At 41.7% G+C, this 16,490-nt stretch overlaps 3 protein-coding genes across 3 annotated transcripts in view; 1 reads left to right on the top strand and 2 right to left on the bottom strand.

The window, feature by feature from the left end:
• Positions 1-6,359, top strand: part of TM6SF1 (transmembrane 6 superfamily member 1) — a 58,084-nt gene extending 51,725 nt beyond the window's left edge. Inside the window, exon 10 of the mRNA XM_078449063.2 lies at positions 5,673-6,359. Coding sequence (XP_078305189.1) covers positions 5,673-5,780 — 108 coding nt within the window. The 3' untranslated portion in view covers positions 5,781-6,359. The remainder of the gene's footprint in view (positions 1-5,672) is intronic.
• The window catches only part of HOMER2 (homer scaffold protein 2), a 615,401-nt gene that overhangs the window by 274,306 nt on the left and 324,605 nt on the right, over positions 1-16,490 (bottom strand). The gene's annotated exons all lie outside the window — the stretch shown is intronic.
• Positions 1-16,490, bottom strand: part of HDGFL3 (HDGF like 3) — a 72,580-nt gene that overhangs the window by 19,950 nt on the left and 36,140 nt on the right. The window contains exon 2 of the mRNA XM_060617535.3: positions 4,466-4,542. Coding sequence (XP_060473518.1) covers positions 4,466-4,542 — 77 coding nt within the window. The remainder of the gene's footprint in view (positions 1-4,465; positions 4,543-16,490) is intronic.

Raw genomic sequence — 16,490 nt, 5'->3', positions numbered from 1 at the left:
AGATCGGAGCGTTCACGCTAGCGTCTGCGGCATGACCACCCGTGACATCAACCTGGCGAATGAGACAGCGGAGGCCCGCATCCCGGCTGACACCCAAGAATCTTCCATTCCAAACTAAGGCTCACGTGTCCAGCCGTGAGACAGACCTGAGCGGACGCCTCGAACCAGTCAGGCACCACCGCGGTGTTGCGGCTTCCGGGGGAAACAGACGAACGCCCCTAGCTCAGGGAGCACGCGGTCTAGGAGCGCAAGCGGGCGTTCGGACAAAATCGGAAGGAAAAACCATGGTACCGCGTGCTGAAAGAAACCAAGCAGGGAAGGGGGTGGCGAGTCCGGGGGTGGACTTTACAACCCCGGACACTGAGGTCACGGGCGGCCTCGCGGACAAGGCAGCGATCGACGTGAGGACACAGATCAGGTGGGCCTCGAAGGCCGCTATGGAGGCTCAGGGTCAGACGAGAAACCACGAAAGGTTTGAGAAGAGAAGTGACAGCTTGTGTTCTAACAGGATCCCTTTGGCCACCGTGCTGAGAACAGACCGAAGGAGAGGGCACTGGGGCAGAAGCAGGGAGACAGATCAGGCCACTGAGGTAATGCCGGTGACTTGGGCCAGGGTGTAAGCCGTGCGGTCGGTGGGAAGGCGCAGGATTCTGAATTCACTCTCAGGAAAGGGCTAACATGATTTGTTAAGGGGCTGGAGATGGCACATGAGAGGGATGGAGAACTGAGGTTATCTCCAAGGTTGTAGACTGAGAAATGAGAAGAACAGATTTGGCGTTTACTGAAATGAAAGATTCTTTTTTATATAAAAAAAATTTTTTTATGTTTATTTTTGAGAGAGAGAGAGAGAGAGAGAGAGAGAGGGAGACAAGAGAGTGAGCAGGGGTGGGGCAGAGAGAGAGGGAGACACAGAATCTCCCAGCTGTCAGCAGAGCCCAACGAGGGGCTTGAACCCAAAGACCGCGAGATCATGACCTGAGCCGAAGTCGGATGCTCAACCGACTAAGCCGCCCAGGTACCCCTGGAATGAAAGATTTTTGAGAGAACAAGATTTGAGGGTGAAAAGCTGAGATTTCGATGTTAAGTTTGAAACCCGGTCTGACATCCAAGCGAGGAGGTCAAGTAGGGAGCAGGAGAGGCGATTCTGGCACTCAGGGGAAAGGTCTGAGCTGGAGGTATATATTTGGAAATTATCTGCAGAGATGTTGGAAACTTTGAGACTATTATTTAATAGGTTACTGTTGAGTGTTATAAATTCCACTTTCTGACTGGGGCTTCGTACTAATTCCTCACTGCCTAGCTGATCGAAATTTTCAAGTTGATGACAACACCCAAGGAAGCTTTCTGCCCCCGACCACCAAAACTTCCTTGACCTTTGACAGCTTGGTCAACATGACTCTATCTCACTGAATCCAGACATAATTTTGCAGGTTACTGGACATTTTAATCAAAGGATATGTGTCTTGCTTGACAAACTGAACATGAGAAAGAAATGGACTTTGTCGATATTCCTTTTAGAGAAATGTGTCCTGCATTGTTAGACCATGGCTTTTGACTTTTCTCTGGCCTCTGACGCCACGTATAGGAGCTAACTGCGGGCTAAGCTGCCCGAGGTTCGCGTCAGCTACTGATGCTCGCCAGGGCCTGCCTGTATTTCTGTGCTGCCACGGGAGGCAGGGTTAATATGCAACTGGCCACGCCAGCTGTTGCCAGAAAGAAGAACGCCGAATGAACTGTTCTGAAACAACTACTTATTTGTTGATACACAATGTTTTTTCCTAGAATATAGACAGATAATTCCACAAATCAAATCTCCTCCCCATTGGTTAATTTTCCTGCATGTTTTACAAACCTTAAAGGGTAGGCCAGAAAACAAAATTGTCCAAAGTTCCATGCTCTAAGGATGTTATTTTTTTTTTCTCCTGGCCAAGGCTGTCTTGAAAATTGTCCAGACGAAAACTACTGGGGTTAAGTTATATGGAACAGAAGAATTTGGGGGTCCAATTACCTAACTGTCTGGGCGTTAGAATAAATTCCAGGCCATGTTCTGAGGAAAATTCTAGTCTGCTCAGGGGTGCTTGGCTGGCCTGCACACAGCTTTCTTGTGAAGTTCCTCACCTTTATTTCATTTAGTGAATTTTATTCATCCAACAGCTATTATTTTAAGCACTTCCCACTGGCCAGGCGCTGTGCTAAGCACCGTGTCTACAGGAGCGAGCAACACCCACGTGTACTCTGCCTCCACAGACGGGCTGAACATTAGGTACTTGCCAGGGCGTATAATCTCAGGTTCAGGGACACCCGATCCCTAATAAATGCTCTGCTGAAACAAAGTCCTGGCAGGTTTTTTTGAAGTTAGTTTTCCTCTAAATGTTTCGAAACCTACCTCTGTATAATCTAACCAGTAAAAAACGAACATAGGGACTATATTATATTGCTCCTTGGTAGAACTACTTTTACTGAACAGAGCCTCGGAAGGATGCCGTTGACTTAGATTAGTAATGCGTTAAGAATCGGTTCCGGGAAACCCTTCACACTGTTCACTGGGATGACTGTTACCCTCACCAGCTGCACACCAGGTGGTAAGCTCTTTATTTATAGTGCTTTAAAGAATGCCCAGAAAATGTTTACTAAGACAAGTGACCACACAATGTTAGTAAATGGTTGATTTGTCCTATATAACGAAGAGGGATAATCTTGTTTCTTAAATCCTGCCAGGTCCCAGAAATACGATCAAATCATTTGGAAACAGGTCTCAGAGAAAAAGCAAAGTAATGGTATAGATGCAAAATGGAGAAAGGAATGAGGCGAATGTAAAAATACGTAGCACGAAGCCCTCTGCGCTTATTATAGATAAAACATTTACTTCTAAGCTTTCTAGCAACCTCTCTAAGGAGGAAATCATGGCAAGCTGGATATTGCACAGTGACTACTAGATAAAAACAAAAAAAGGATAAAACTAACTTCTTGAAAGAAACGCAACTATTTCTCACACGAAGACAAGAAATAAATACGTCTTAAGGGCCCCCTCTCCCCTGGCTAGCTCTCTTTCGAGGCGAGCATGAACAAGGTACCAGAGTGGCAGAAGCAGCAAGCTAAGAAAAAGTTCCCGCCTGGCCCTACTGCATTCAAATGAACACAAGCACAAGGGATGACCCTGAATTTGGAGATCTGTAAGATTTCATGACAGGTATTCTTTTCTAGAAAACATTTTTAAGTTTTATTTATTTATTTTGACAGAGACAGAGCAAGCAGGGGAGGGGCAGAGAGAGGCAGAGAGAGAGAGAGAGACAGAGACAGAGAGAGAGAGAGACAGAGACAGAGAGAGACAGAGAGATCCCAAGCAGGCTCTACACTGGCGGCGCAGAGCTAGACAGGGGGCTCGAACCCATGAACTGTGAGATCATGACCTGAGCCGAAACCAAGAGTCGGATGCTCAACCAACCGAGCCACCCGGGTGCCCCTCATGACAGTTATTAGCTTCCTCCACACATACAATCCCTATTCCATTTGTGTCCTTGTGTGACGGACCACACACGTTTTTAGTGTGTCGAGACTGACCATCATCTCCTGGTATCTAGTAACCAGCTTCCTTCTTTCAATGATGAATTATTCCTTCCAATTTTCTTCCCTATTACAGTTGCCTAAGCTAGATACTATGCTTCCCATTTCCCGATGGCAACACGTGGTCACAGGACCAGGTTTTTGCCACAGCTGTGCGTGCAAGTGTAAGTGACATATGCAACTTCCTTGTCACTTCCTTACACACAAGTGTCCTGTTCTTCATGTTTTCTAACCACCCTCCACTCCCCTCTACCTGGAAGATGTACAGGTGCTGCTGAGCCAGGTTTCATTTGTTTTTAAGTAGCAGACAAGGCAACACCCCAGGCGATGGCAGGACAAAGTGACAGAAGGAACCTGGGTCCCCAGAGCAGAGCAGTCTACACACCCTGAGCTACCTGTCTACCTCTGGATTGTTTCAAAGCAAAGAAAGAAATTTCTGCTATCTAAGACGCTGTATTTTCAGCTCCCTTTATCCAGCAGTTTAGTCTGTACTCTAACCAACACAATTTAAAAACCTTATTAAGTTGGTATGTTTGCTTCAGGGTTCAACAAATTGAAAGGGCCTGAGAGAACCTAAGTTTGTTGTATGAAATATGAATGAAGGAAGTCTCTCCAGAAGGGAAATATACAAGAGCAACAAAAGAAATTACTGGGAGTGGGAAGGAGACCACCCAAGGACTCACAGGTGTCCTAAAGGAGATTCTGGGTAATGTCCGACATTTACACAGAAGTAACATTCGTAAGTAAAATGAATGAAAAATCTTCACATTAAGAAAAATACATTATTAAGCTTGCCGATTTTATATAATTGTGCTCATTTTAATAAGACCAGGTATAAACAACGTAGTCTCGTAGAGCCAAATTAGAGGTGCTGAAATTTCAGGTTGTTTTGTTGACTTACGTTTCATGGGTGCCAAAAAAGAAGATAGGATATTTGTTTGCTGGAGGCTTCACAGCTCCCTCTGGGAGTTCATCAATCTGTTAAAGATAAATTTAGTTTTTAAATATTCAGTTAAATCATGTAAAATAGCATAAACAAAATATTGTTCTGATAATTTTCTTGCTAATTTCAAAATAAAATTATTCTAATCAAAATCCCAATAATTTTTCTTCTTTTGAACCTTATAAGTAAGTGATTCTAAAGTTCGTATTTGGCCCACCACATGGACAGTAACACTGTAAATTGATTATAACCATTATGGTAATACATCGCCAGGAGCCAAAACTACTCATTTCTTCTGACTCAATAGCATTACTTCTGGGAATCTGTCCTAGCAAAATAGTTAAAAAGAATAACAACAACAACAAACAAAAAGATGGCACTTTTTGGAGAGGACGGTGAATTTACACACACGTACACACTACACCTAGAAACATACATGCTGTAAGGCAGAGAATTATTATGGAAAATTAACTCAGTGAAATATTATACAGTCATTAACAATTACCATCTCTTTCCTGGACTATTCCAAGTCTCTCTCCACTCGTTTAAGCTGGAATTACATTTAAAATGCACATCTGATTATCTCACATCCCTGCTTCAAATCCTTCTATGGTTTCGCATTGCTTAAAGCATCCTTAACTGTGCACATGAAACCTTTGGAACTTTAAAAAACTGATACTTAGGGTGCCTGGGTGGCTGAGTTGGTTAAGCGTCTGACTTTGGCTCAGGTCATGATCTCACAGTTCGTGGGTCCGAGCCCCATGTCGAGCTCTGTGCTGACAGCTTAGGGTCTGGAGCCTGCTTCAGATTCTGTGTCTCCCTCTCTCTCTGCCCTCCCCCACCCGCACTCTGTCTGTCTCTCTCTCAAAAATAAACAAACATAAAAAAAGAATAATGTTACTTTAGTCCCCCCCCCCCCCCCCCCCCGCCCCAGACCTACTGATTCTTATGTACGGTTGAGAACCTCTAATAAGATAAAGTCCAAATTCTTTAGGCTATTATATAGTTACATATTCATAATTCCTTACAATGTTTCAAGAAACAGAAATTTGCAAATCTCCATCTGTAGCCCCAACCTTTCCTTTGAATTCCCATAATTCTGACAGGATTATGTTGAACTGCAGGCATGAAATTACCAATGTCTACAAACCATTTCTATTTCCAGGTCCTACAAGCAGCTCAAACTAAAGAAAAGGCTACAAAGAGGAGAGGCACACTGGAGTTCAGAGAGCAAGAGACCAGGCCTGATACCCCATGTCTGGAAGAGATCTGAGGGCCTCCTTCACTCACATGTGGCAGCAGCCTGGGGGTCACCCCACAAGTTCGTCGCTGAACTGAACGAACCATGTGTCAGAGCAGACACTCTGTGTACTGGGGAAAGATGAACTTTGAGTCTAGAACTTGTAAAGTCCTGCTTCTGATTTTAAACTGTGCCATCGAAGGCATCATTTCCTCTCCTGGGGCCTTGACTTTCACATCTGTAAAATGGGATGGTTGTACTTGGTGACCTCTAGGTCTCCTTCAATCTTGAAATCCCATGGCTTGTCTAAAACTGAACTAATTTCCCTTGAATCTAGTTTTGTTTTCTAACTTAATTATTGGTATTGTCTGTTACCAGGAAAGAAACCTAGATAATCTTTTTATTATTTCCTCAAGCCCCATATTCAGTTTTTTACCAAATACTCCCAATTCAGCTCCAGGAATGTCTCTCAAATTGATCACTATTCCCATTAGTAAGTGTTGTTCCCTAAACAAGTTCTCATGATCTTTTAATAAGGCCATTACAGGTCTTTCAAAGTACTTCCTTGTCTCCAGGCTTTCCTGTTACATTCAATACTACCCTCCAAAGACAGTTTAAAATGAATAACTTCATTTGAATAAATTCACTAAACGTTCAATAATGTGTGTCTGCGTGCGTATATACGGTAAAAAACATGACATAAAATTTTCCATCTTAACCATTTTCAAATATACAGTTCAGTAGTGTTAACGATATTCACACCGTTGTGAAACAGATCGCCAGAAAATGAGTAACTGTACTTTAAGTGGACCAAGGATAGAACTTAAAATGGAAATGCATGGTGACCAGGTGACAAAACACTGTCACGTCATGTTGGTTTTTTTTTCACACTTAGAAAAAAACTGCAAGTAAACAGTTTAAAAAGAAATCTTTTAAAACTTTCCGTCAATACAGCTTTTGGATGAACTTTTTCTTTGCTATAATGTTACATGAGTAACATCTATTGCAGAGGCTGCACAGCGACGGCCCTCAGGCCATCTCTGGCCTGAAGATATATTTTGTTTGGCTCCAACGGTGTTGTTGTTTTTTTTTTTTTTTTTTCAACTGAATTAGTTACCAACACTTTAAAACAGGAAGATTCACATTAAAATCCAGAACAGCTTGTGTGAAAAAAAATATTACAGATAGGGATGAGCAAGCATTCCTACAAGGAAACCATTAGCCAAGACGTTCAACAGATGCCACCTTGAGACCAAGTATGTTACACTTCCGCCACACTCTAGAGAGTGTCAATGCCTGCTTTCCTCATTCATACCTTTTAGCCGGCCCCTCTGGAGTACTTGAATGTGGCCCCTGTAATAAATATTGTCAACGATATAGTAACTGGCCTGACAACCATGTTGGTTCCCCTATAAAGGTGTTAAGTAGGTTGACTTGTACTGAGAGTCTTGTTTTTTTTTTTCTGCCTGTTTATTTTTGAGAGGGAGCGCAAGAGAGTGTGCACACAAGCGGGGGAAGGGGAGGGAGCTAGAACCTCCAGCAGGATCCACGCTGCCTGTCAGCCCAGAGTCCCACGGGGGGCTCCAGCTCATGACCCTGATATCATGACCTGAGCCAAAACCAAGATCGAACACAACCGACTGAGTCACCCAGGTGCCCCGAGGGTCTTGTTTTTAACTTTTTTGAAAATTGTACTTTGGCATTTTTGGAATAACAAGTTGTTCAAGTAGATACACCTTCCTGAACCAATTAAAAAGTGCACCTCCCAGGCACTGTTTTTTGGCTCCTACTGTGAATACCAAGTGGCAACAGAATTTTACTTTCAGTTTCTGTTTGGTTTTGTTTTACTGTTTGTTTTCCTGACTTTGTATTTTTACTTTTGTTCCCAGTTCTCAGCTATGTTTGTTAGGATTCTGGTTTGCGCACAGCCAATGTGTTATTCCCCATTACAGGACGAGGGTGACCTACCGTCTTTTGGGTGTGACGTGGCAAAGAATCTGGTATGTTAGTCTTTTAGTCTGTAGAATGTCTTGCTTCCTTTGGACAGAAGAAGAGTCCTTTTGAGACCTAGATCAGTGAATGTGTGTATTTTATGTTACCTTTAACCTGTAGCTGAAGTTTCAGACCTGAAGCCATAAGCTCTCTGTGTTCGTACTTGACAGAGTGTTTACTCCTTCTGTGATTTTGAAACATTTTTCTACTTCTGGGAAGGGTCTTAAGAAATTGGGTGTAATTTTCTTAAAAGATCTGTTTCTATTGGTTTACAGATAGTAATATGACTTATAAAAATATAAAGGTACATAAGAATCCTCAGGAATTAAAACAGTGAGTGTACAATACTTTCAATATGGTAGCCTTTTTGTTAATGTTCTTTATTGATTTGTCTGCTTTGCTCATTGCAGAGACACTCAGGGGATGTCAGTTAGAAACCAAGCCTGTAATCCCTTGAAGTTTAAAATCCACAGCCCTATGGACTCGGGGCAGGAGGGAGGCAACCTCATATTTCCTAGAAAACGTGTCCTCAGAGTTTCATCCCTGCACCACCACCCTCAGCCGTTACATGGGACTCATCAGAAATACTAGTTCTGAGTCCAGAATTCTGACCAATTGGCTTAGATACTTTGGGAGTTAAACCCAAGAGTCAATGTTTTAAGAAACCTCCAGCTGATTCTGAAATACATTATAAGACATTCCCCCTCTTGCTGTGGTTCCTGTGGATGGACTGCCTTCATTTCTTGTGCTTAACAGGAGTCTCATTATGTCTGCAGGATTTTTGCAATGTGATTGCAAAAATGTACCAATGCATGATTGCTTTCTTAATGCTTTAAAATGTACGAAATAGCAAAATTCCTACTTTTTATTAAAGGAATACCATATTATATTAAATGTGGTGGCCTTCTAAGAAAAAAAAAATCCTTCTCACAGAAACTGACAGGTCAGAGGCAGTTATACATAAAAAACCATGGGGCGCCTGGGTGACTCAGTCAGTTAAGCATCTGACTTTGGCTCAGGTCATGATCTCATGGCTTGTGAGTTTGAGCCCCACATCAGGCTCTGTGCTAACAGCCTTGAGTCTGGAGCCTGCTTCAGATTCTGTGTCTCCCTGTCTCTCTGCCCCTTCCCTGCTCACGTTCTGTCTCTCTCTCAAAAATAAACAGAAACATTAAAAACAAAACAAAACAAAAACAAACCAAATTTAGGGGTGCCTGGGTGGCTCAGTTGGTTAGGTGTCCAACTCTTGATTCTGGCTCAGGTCATGATCTAATGGCTATGAGATCAGGCCCTGCATCAGGCTCCCTGCTGGGCACGGAGCCTGCTTAAGATTCTCTCTCCCTCTCCCCAGCTCTCTCTCTCAAAAAAAAAAAAAAAAAAAATCCAAATTTAAGCAATCAAAGTGAATCCTTGAACAAACCAGACTGGTTGATAATTCTGGTATAAAAACAATTCTGTCTGAATTTAATCCTTATAGAATGTAATATAAGTATATGTTTTATTTCTTAAGTAAAATTTGGGTTTGTTTCCTCATGAAGACACTAACTACACTGGGACTTCTTAAACAGGTCTACTGATAAGCTAATGTTGCTTCCATATAATGTTAATGGTTAAGGAAAATGTAAATATAAACGAATTATATTTCTGACAAACTTTTCTAAACCAACAGCTATTATATTCTGTGGTATATTAGATTAAACATAATTTCCAATACTTAACTTTAAGATGCTGGGCTAGTATTAAATTGAATTAAAGGATAATCTTTGCATCCTTGAATAATTTCCACATAGAACAGAATACTGAAGCACTGGGAGCCGTGTGTGGTTTTGTGTCATATACAAATAGGGATTACAAGTAGGGATTAAGTCTGCTACTCTAAGATCTAAGACACAGGAAGGATATGTGCATTATGATTGTCCATGAGCTTTGATCGTTTTCTAAAACACTTGTGTGGGACAGTAATTCCTCAAGTATCTGGCTCTCTGTAAAACAGATGTCACTCTGGGTAAATTATAATTAATATGGAGATTGAGACTCTACAGACAACAACACTGGCACAGAAGTATAACCAGGCAGGTGAGGTAACAGGAGGTGTTTTCGTTTACTAATGGGAAAAGATTAATTTTGTACTTGAACTCAAGTATTTAGGTTGTTCCCACATGTGGGAGAAGATTAAGGACAAGGCCCAGATGAATGCTGAAAGTTATAGGTTTGTGGAAAGGGAAATTTACTTGCCTTGGACTGTGTAACTGCAGACGGTCTAAAAGTTTACACAATGAAATATGAAAATGTTGCCAAAGCTGGATGTTTGGTTTTTATCAACTGAATTATAACTGACATACAATATCCTGTTAGTTTCCTGTGTACATCACAACCATTCAACATTTTTATACATTATAAGATGGTCCCCACGGTGAGTGGTCATCATCTGTCATCATACGAAGTGACCATGACATTGGCAACTGTATTCCCTATGCTGCACTCTACATCCTGTGACGGTCACTAAGTTTGTGCCTCTCAATCCTCCTCACCTACTTTGCCTGTCCCATCTCCAACTCCTGCCCGTTCTCGTAGCCAACAGTTCCCTATATCTATGCGTCTGTTTGGTTCATTTTACAAGTTTCCGGTTTAGTGTTTTTTAGGTCCCACATACAAGTGAAATCATACAGTATTTGCCTTTCTCTGACTTACTTCACTTATAATAATACCCTCTAGATCCAGCCATGTTATCACAAATGGCAAGGTTTCATCCTTTTTTCTTAGGTAATATTCCACTGCATACAGATCCCACATCTTCTTTATCCATTCATCTATCGATGAACACTTGGGTTACTTCCATATGTTGGCTATTATAAATAATGCTGTAATATATAGGGGTGCATATATCTCTCCAAATTGGCATTTTCATTTTCTTTGGATAAATACCCAGAAGTGGAACTGCCTGTTTGCATAGTATTTCTATTTTTAATTTTTTGAGGAAACTCCTTACTGTTTTCCATAGAGACTGCACCAGTTTACATGCTCAGAACGGGGTGTGAGTGTTCCCCTTTTTCTACATCCTTGCCCACACTTGTTATTTTTTGTCTTTTTGGTACAGCTGGCTCAGTTTTGATTATTTATTCATAAGATTAAAAAGGGTGAGCTTACAAATCCATTAAGGTCAGATATTTATTAATACAATACCAGAATTTGGTTTTCTCTGTTAAAATAACAAATTGGTCTTGGAGTATCCTGTCTGTTCCTAACAAGATGTGGTAAAAAAGGTTATTCCCTAGCCTCAGAATAATCTGCCACACTTCATTAGAATAACTCCCAAGACTTTGTGCTGTCATATCCTTAAATTTGTTTTTGAACAAACAAAAGTTCCTTGCTGAATGAAGAGTTTTGGTCCTTAAAAAAAGCGGGCTACCATGTTCTATGTGATTTTGAGACATTATATTATTACTTGAAGCCATTATTCATTATTCTCAGATGTCTAAGTTCCTCTCCTAATCAAGTGGTCACATCTCTGAGAAGTCTCATGACGTTGCTGAGATTGAAGTGTTCACTGGGAAACAAATTCTTTTGGCTCCGACTGTGGTAGGAGATCAGAAGCTCAGTATTGCCAGTGCTCTGAATGATTCGAACAAGCCAACCACATCCTTCTGTGGGGACCCCACGCTCTCAATGCTACAAAGCCCACCTCTCTCGGCCCCCTGGCTGTCCACTCTGTTCCTCAATGCAAACCCCAAGTGGCTCTGGGTGGCATGTGGTATCACCTCTTCCTCTGGGCCACGCGGGTGTGAGTTTATGTAACTCATAAGCGGGGGTCTATCTCATCTGTCCAGTGTTGAGTGTCGAGCCGTTCCCATAACCACTCCCTCTCAGCAACAGGGCGAATAGAGGATGAAAACACAGACAGGCACCAACATCAGGGGAATCTGATCGGAACATTGGGGGCCAGGGGTCCCACATGGTGGCAGCTTCATGGTTTCACTGCAGTCCACCTGGTGGTTGGGGGTGAGGAGGAGTGGAGGGTGAGAAGTGCTGAGAGCCAGAGGGTAGGCACAGACACCCAAGCGCCCTCCTTCGGCAATGCCCTTGCTCTTAGAAATGCTTGTGGCCCATTCCCGTACTTTGTTCAAATCTCTGCTCAGATGGTACCTCATCAGAGAGCCTTCCCTTACAACCCAGTTAAAAATAGCACCTCTTCCCCTATCCTCCTCTGTTCCCTTATTCTGCTTTATTTTTATTCTTAGCACTTTCCTGACACTGAGTATTTTGTTGGCCTCTTCACATTAGAATATAATGTCCGTCCTGGGGAAACCTGCGTCTTCACCACAGCAGCCCTACTGCCTAAAGCAGTGCCCGACACACGGCAGGTGCATAACAGATATCCCTTGAGTTCCAAGGTTTCCTTACTGACTTAGGACCTGAAGAAGACTACACTTGCTCATGGAGGAAATCAGTGACCTCAACTACGACACGGAAGACAAAGTACACCATGGAACGCTTTCGATAACAGATTACTAAGGAAAATTATTTCAAGGTTATGGTATAAAGGAGTCTCTACGCTTAAGAAAAAAAATGTGACAAGCAAACTTGTCTATTCGACTATACCAACAAGAACAATTTGGGGGGCTAGGAGCACCTGGGTGGCTCAGTTGGTTGAGCATCTGACTCTTAGTTTTGGCTCAGGTCATGATCTCTTGGTTTCGTGAGTTGGAACCCCGTGTCATGCTCTGTTCTGTCAGCACAGAACCTGCCTGGCATTCTCTCTCTCTCTCCCTCTCTCTGCCTCTCCCCTGCTCATGCGTGCTCTCTCTCTCTCTCAAAATAATAAACTTAAAAAGAAATACAGAAACAGGGGTGCCTGGGTGACTTAGTCAGTTAAGCATCTGACTCAAAAAATTAAAAAAAAAAAGATAATAAAAAAATTAAAAAAAGAAAGATTTGGGGGGCTAGCTGAAAAGAACAGGGAGAGAAAAAAAGACTATTTGGGGTATAAAAGTGTATAAAGTGTAGTTAAATTACACAGGAAAAAAAAAAGCTTGCATGATGATGTTACAAAAATGGCTTTAGATAGAGAGGTCTACAAATGAGTCAACAAATTTACTGCAGGCTAAGAAAAGGGAAGCACATTATGAAACAAGGAAATGTGCACAAGATAAAGGGGAAAGAATTTTCTAAATGTGACTATATTTGGCTTAATAAATAGGTTACTCATCAACTTAATATTTGAAAAAGACACTTTGTTAAAAGAACCACAAACACGACTATATGGACATAGCTTCCAAAATAACAATTTGAAAAATCTGTAGGGGCTCTTGGGTGGCTCAGTCTGTTGGGTGTCTGGCTTTTGGTTGCAGCTCCAGTCACGATCTCACAGTTCACAAGTTTGAGCCCCGCGTCATATCCCGTGCTGACGGTGCAGAGCCTGCTAGGAATTCTTGCGCTCTCCACTCCTCCCCTTCTTGTCTCGCTCATTCTCTCTCAAAATAAATACACAGGGGCACCTGGGTGGCTCAGTCGTTTAAACGTCCGACTTCAGCTCAGGTCATGATCTCGTGGTTCGTGAGTTCAAGTCCCGTGTCAGGCTCTGTGCTGATGGCTCAGAGCCTGGAGCCTGTTTCAGATTCTGTGTCTTCTCTCTCTGACCCTCCCCCATTCATGATCTGTCTCTCTCTGTCTCAAAAATAAATAAACGTTAAAAAAAAAATTTTTTTTAATAAAAAAAATACACAAACTTAAAAAAAAAAGAATGAAAAATCTCTAGGAAATCGGTCCCTAATCTTTAAATACATAAAAATCATCACCTATTACTTGATAGAGCTATTTCATAAAGACATTATGTTTTCCACGCGATGAAACTTTCAGAAACCTTGACAGTTTTATCTTTAAAAGAATTATAAATAATTCTGAGAAGGTACACTTAGAACGCAGTGTTTTTATCTGTGATGGGCTCTCTGTAGGGACAGGCCAGATGACTTCTTGAGGGCCCTCGTTAGTGTTTTCTGTTATGGCTTCTGGAGAAGGAGCACGTGTGGGCAGTCATCCACCCTCTGCCCTCACGGGGCACCTTAGGGAGAGCCAGTCTCTGACAAGTGGAGAAGCTCAGGTTGAAGGGTAAAAAGCGAGGGATTTGGTTTGTGACTGTCATGGAAGATCTCCACTTAAACGTCCACGTCCTCTTTTTTCAATTTCAGAAATCATGTTTACAAAAAACTTTTTTTAATGTTTATATTTATTTTTGAGATAGAGAGAGAGCATGAGCAGGGGAGGGGCCGAGAGGGAGACACAGAATCCGAAGCGGGCTCCAGGCCCTGAGCCGTCAGCACAGAGCCCGACGCGGGGCTCGAACTCCTCAACCGCGAGATCATGACCTGAGCCGAAGTCGGCCGCTCGACCGACTGAGCCACCCAGGCGCCCCCAGAAATCATGTTTTAAATGGAAATGCCTAAAATTCTGGCATGTTCCCTCAACTCTCCTTTAGTCCCCATGGTCTTCTAAGCAACTGTCCACACAGCTTCAATTTTGAAGAGGTACAAAATACACTTGCTTTTAGGGTTTGTTTTCACTTTTCACGAGAAGTTGATACATCATGTACCCATATAACTAACCTAATCAAGTATATAACATTTAAGTCATCTCAGAAAGTTCCTTCATCCTCCCCACCAGTTACTTCCCACCCACCACAGGCAACCACTATCCTGATTTACGTCCCCATAGATCAGCTCTGCTGGTTCCTGAATTCAAAATTAAAAAAAAAAAAAAAAAAAAAGGTAAGAAGTCTTGGTATTGGCTTCTATTGCTCAGTGTTTTTGAAATGAATTGAATTCATATTATAGAAGTAGTTCAGTCTTACATATGGCCAAGTAATATTCCACTGCACCCATTCTCCTACAGATGTACTGATGGACATTTGTTGTTGTTTTTGTTTTTGGACATTTGTATTGTTTCCAGTTTTGGTTACCGTGAATAAAACTGCTATAAATATTCTTGCATTTTTTTTTTTTGATCTATGGTTTTACTTCTCTTGGATAATCCCAGGAACAGGATTACAGGGTAATAGCACAGGTAAATGTTTAACCTTGTAAGAAACTGCCAGACTATTTTCCAAAGTGGTTATCATCATTTTATATTCCCTCACACAACATAAGAGAGCTCAGATGTTCTACACCCTAGCCATCGTTGGTACAGCCAGCCTTTCTAGTAGGTATGAAGGGGTATCTATTGTGATTGTCTTTTAACATACGAAACTGTCACATCCTCTCTGCACGGACTCAAAAGACATGAAAGCATATGTCCACAGAAAGATCTATATAAAGATGCACACAGAGCTTTATTCATAGTAGCCCAAGTGTGAAAGCAGCCCCGGTGCTCATCAGCATGAGAGCGGCTGAGCGGGCTGTGTGTGGTGTATTCAAGGTTCACACAAGGGAATACTCTCCAACAACGGGAAGGAATGAAGTTCTAGTCAGACAACAACATGGACTAATCTCAAAAACATGCTAAATGACAGAATCTCACATAAAAGAGTAATACTGGGATCCTGTATGATTCCATTTATATGAAGTTCTAGAAAAGGAAAAGCTAATTTACAGTGAAAAGATGTCTAAACAGTGGTAACTTCTGGGGGAAGGTGGGTGTGGTGAGTGAATGGGAAGACGCGAAGACGCAGGAGAAAATTTTCTGGGGTGATGGTAATATTTCATATATTGATGGGGGTTGTGTTACACAGATGTATATGTTTGTCAGAACTCATCCTGTGAAACACAAGATTTATGCATTCACTGGATGCAAACTTTACCTCAAAAATGTAAATAAATTTTAAATTCTAGTTAAGTATACATATGCTGAAGTGCTTAGGATGAAATAACATATGCAAATTAACTTAAAATACATGAGAAATAAGATGAATGGATGGACGGATGGATGGATGGATGGATGGAGAGGGACTGTTGGAAGGACAGAAGTGTGGTAAACAAACCCAGCAAAATGTTAATTGTAGGGTCCCAGAAGTGGGTATATGGGATTCACTTTACATTCCAACTTCTTCTGTATGTTTCAAAATTTTCATAATAACATTTTGGTAAAAATAGTAGGGGAAGGGAGGGAATATGAGGGTAATATAACAAGTTGGTTACATCCTTGTCTCTTAAGCTAGAAAGTCAGTGGACTGTGTCTAGTCAATAAGTGAAGAGGAGACAGGAGACTTGTATTCCGCTGTAAGTAAAAGTTTTTTGTTAAAACTATGTACGTACTTTAGCTAAAAACAATTCAGAAAGAATTTTTAAAACCACCAAACTGCCAATTACAGAGATTGTACCAGTCACCCTCCCACCAATAATATGTGAGTTTCTATATCCCCGTAACTTCACTATTCATGGGTATTAGCAATATTTAGCAATATATATATATATATATATATATATATATATATATATATATATATATATATTCTCTCAATTTGCTATGTGAAAAATGATGTTTTGTTTTAATTTGCACTTTTTTTTTAACGTTTATTTATTTTTGGGACAGAGAGAGACACAGCATGAACTGGGGAGGGGCAGAGAGAGAGGGAGACACAGAATCGGAAGCAGGCTCCAGGCTCTGAGCTGTCAGCCCAGAGCCCAATGCGGGGCTCGAACTCGCGGACCGCGAGATCGTGACCTGAGCCGAAGTCGGACGCTTAACCGACTGAACCACCCAGGTGCCCCTGCACCTCTTAATTAGAGATGATGTTGGACATCTTTTCATACATACTATATT

This window comes from Panthera onca, chromosome B3, assembly GCF_046562875.1.
Source record: "Panthera onca isolate mPanOnc1 chromosome B3, mPanOnc1 haplotype 2, whole genome shotgun sequence".
Classification (NCBI taxonomy): domain Eukaryota; kingdom Metazoa; phylum Chordata; class Mammalia; order Carnivora; family Felidae; genus Panthera; species Panthera onca.
This window is presented reverse-complemented; position numbering and strand designations above follow the sequence as displayed.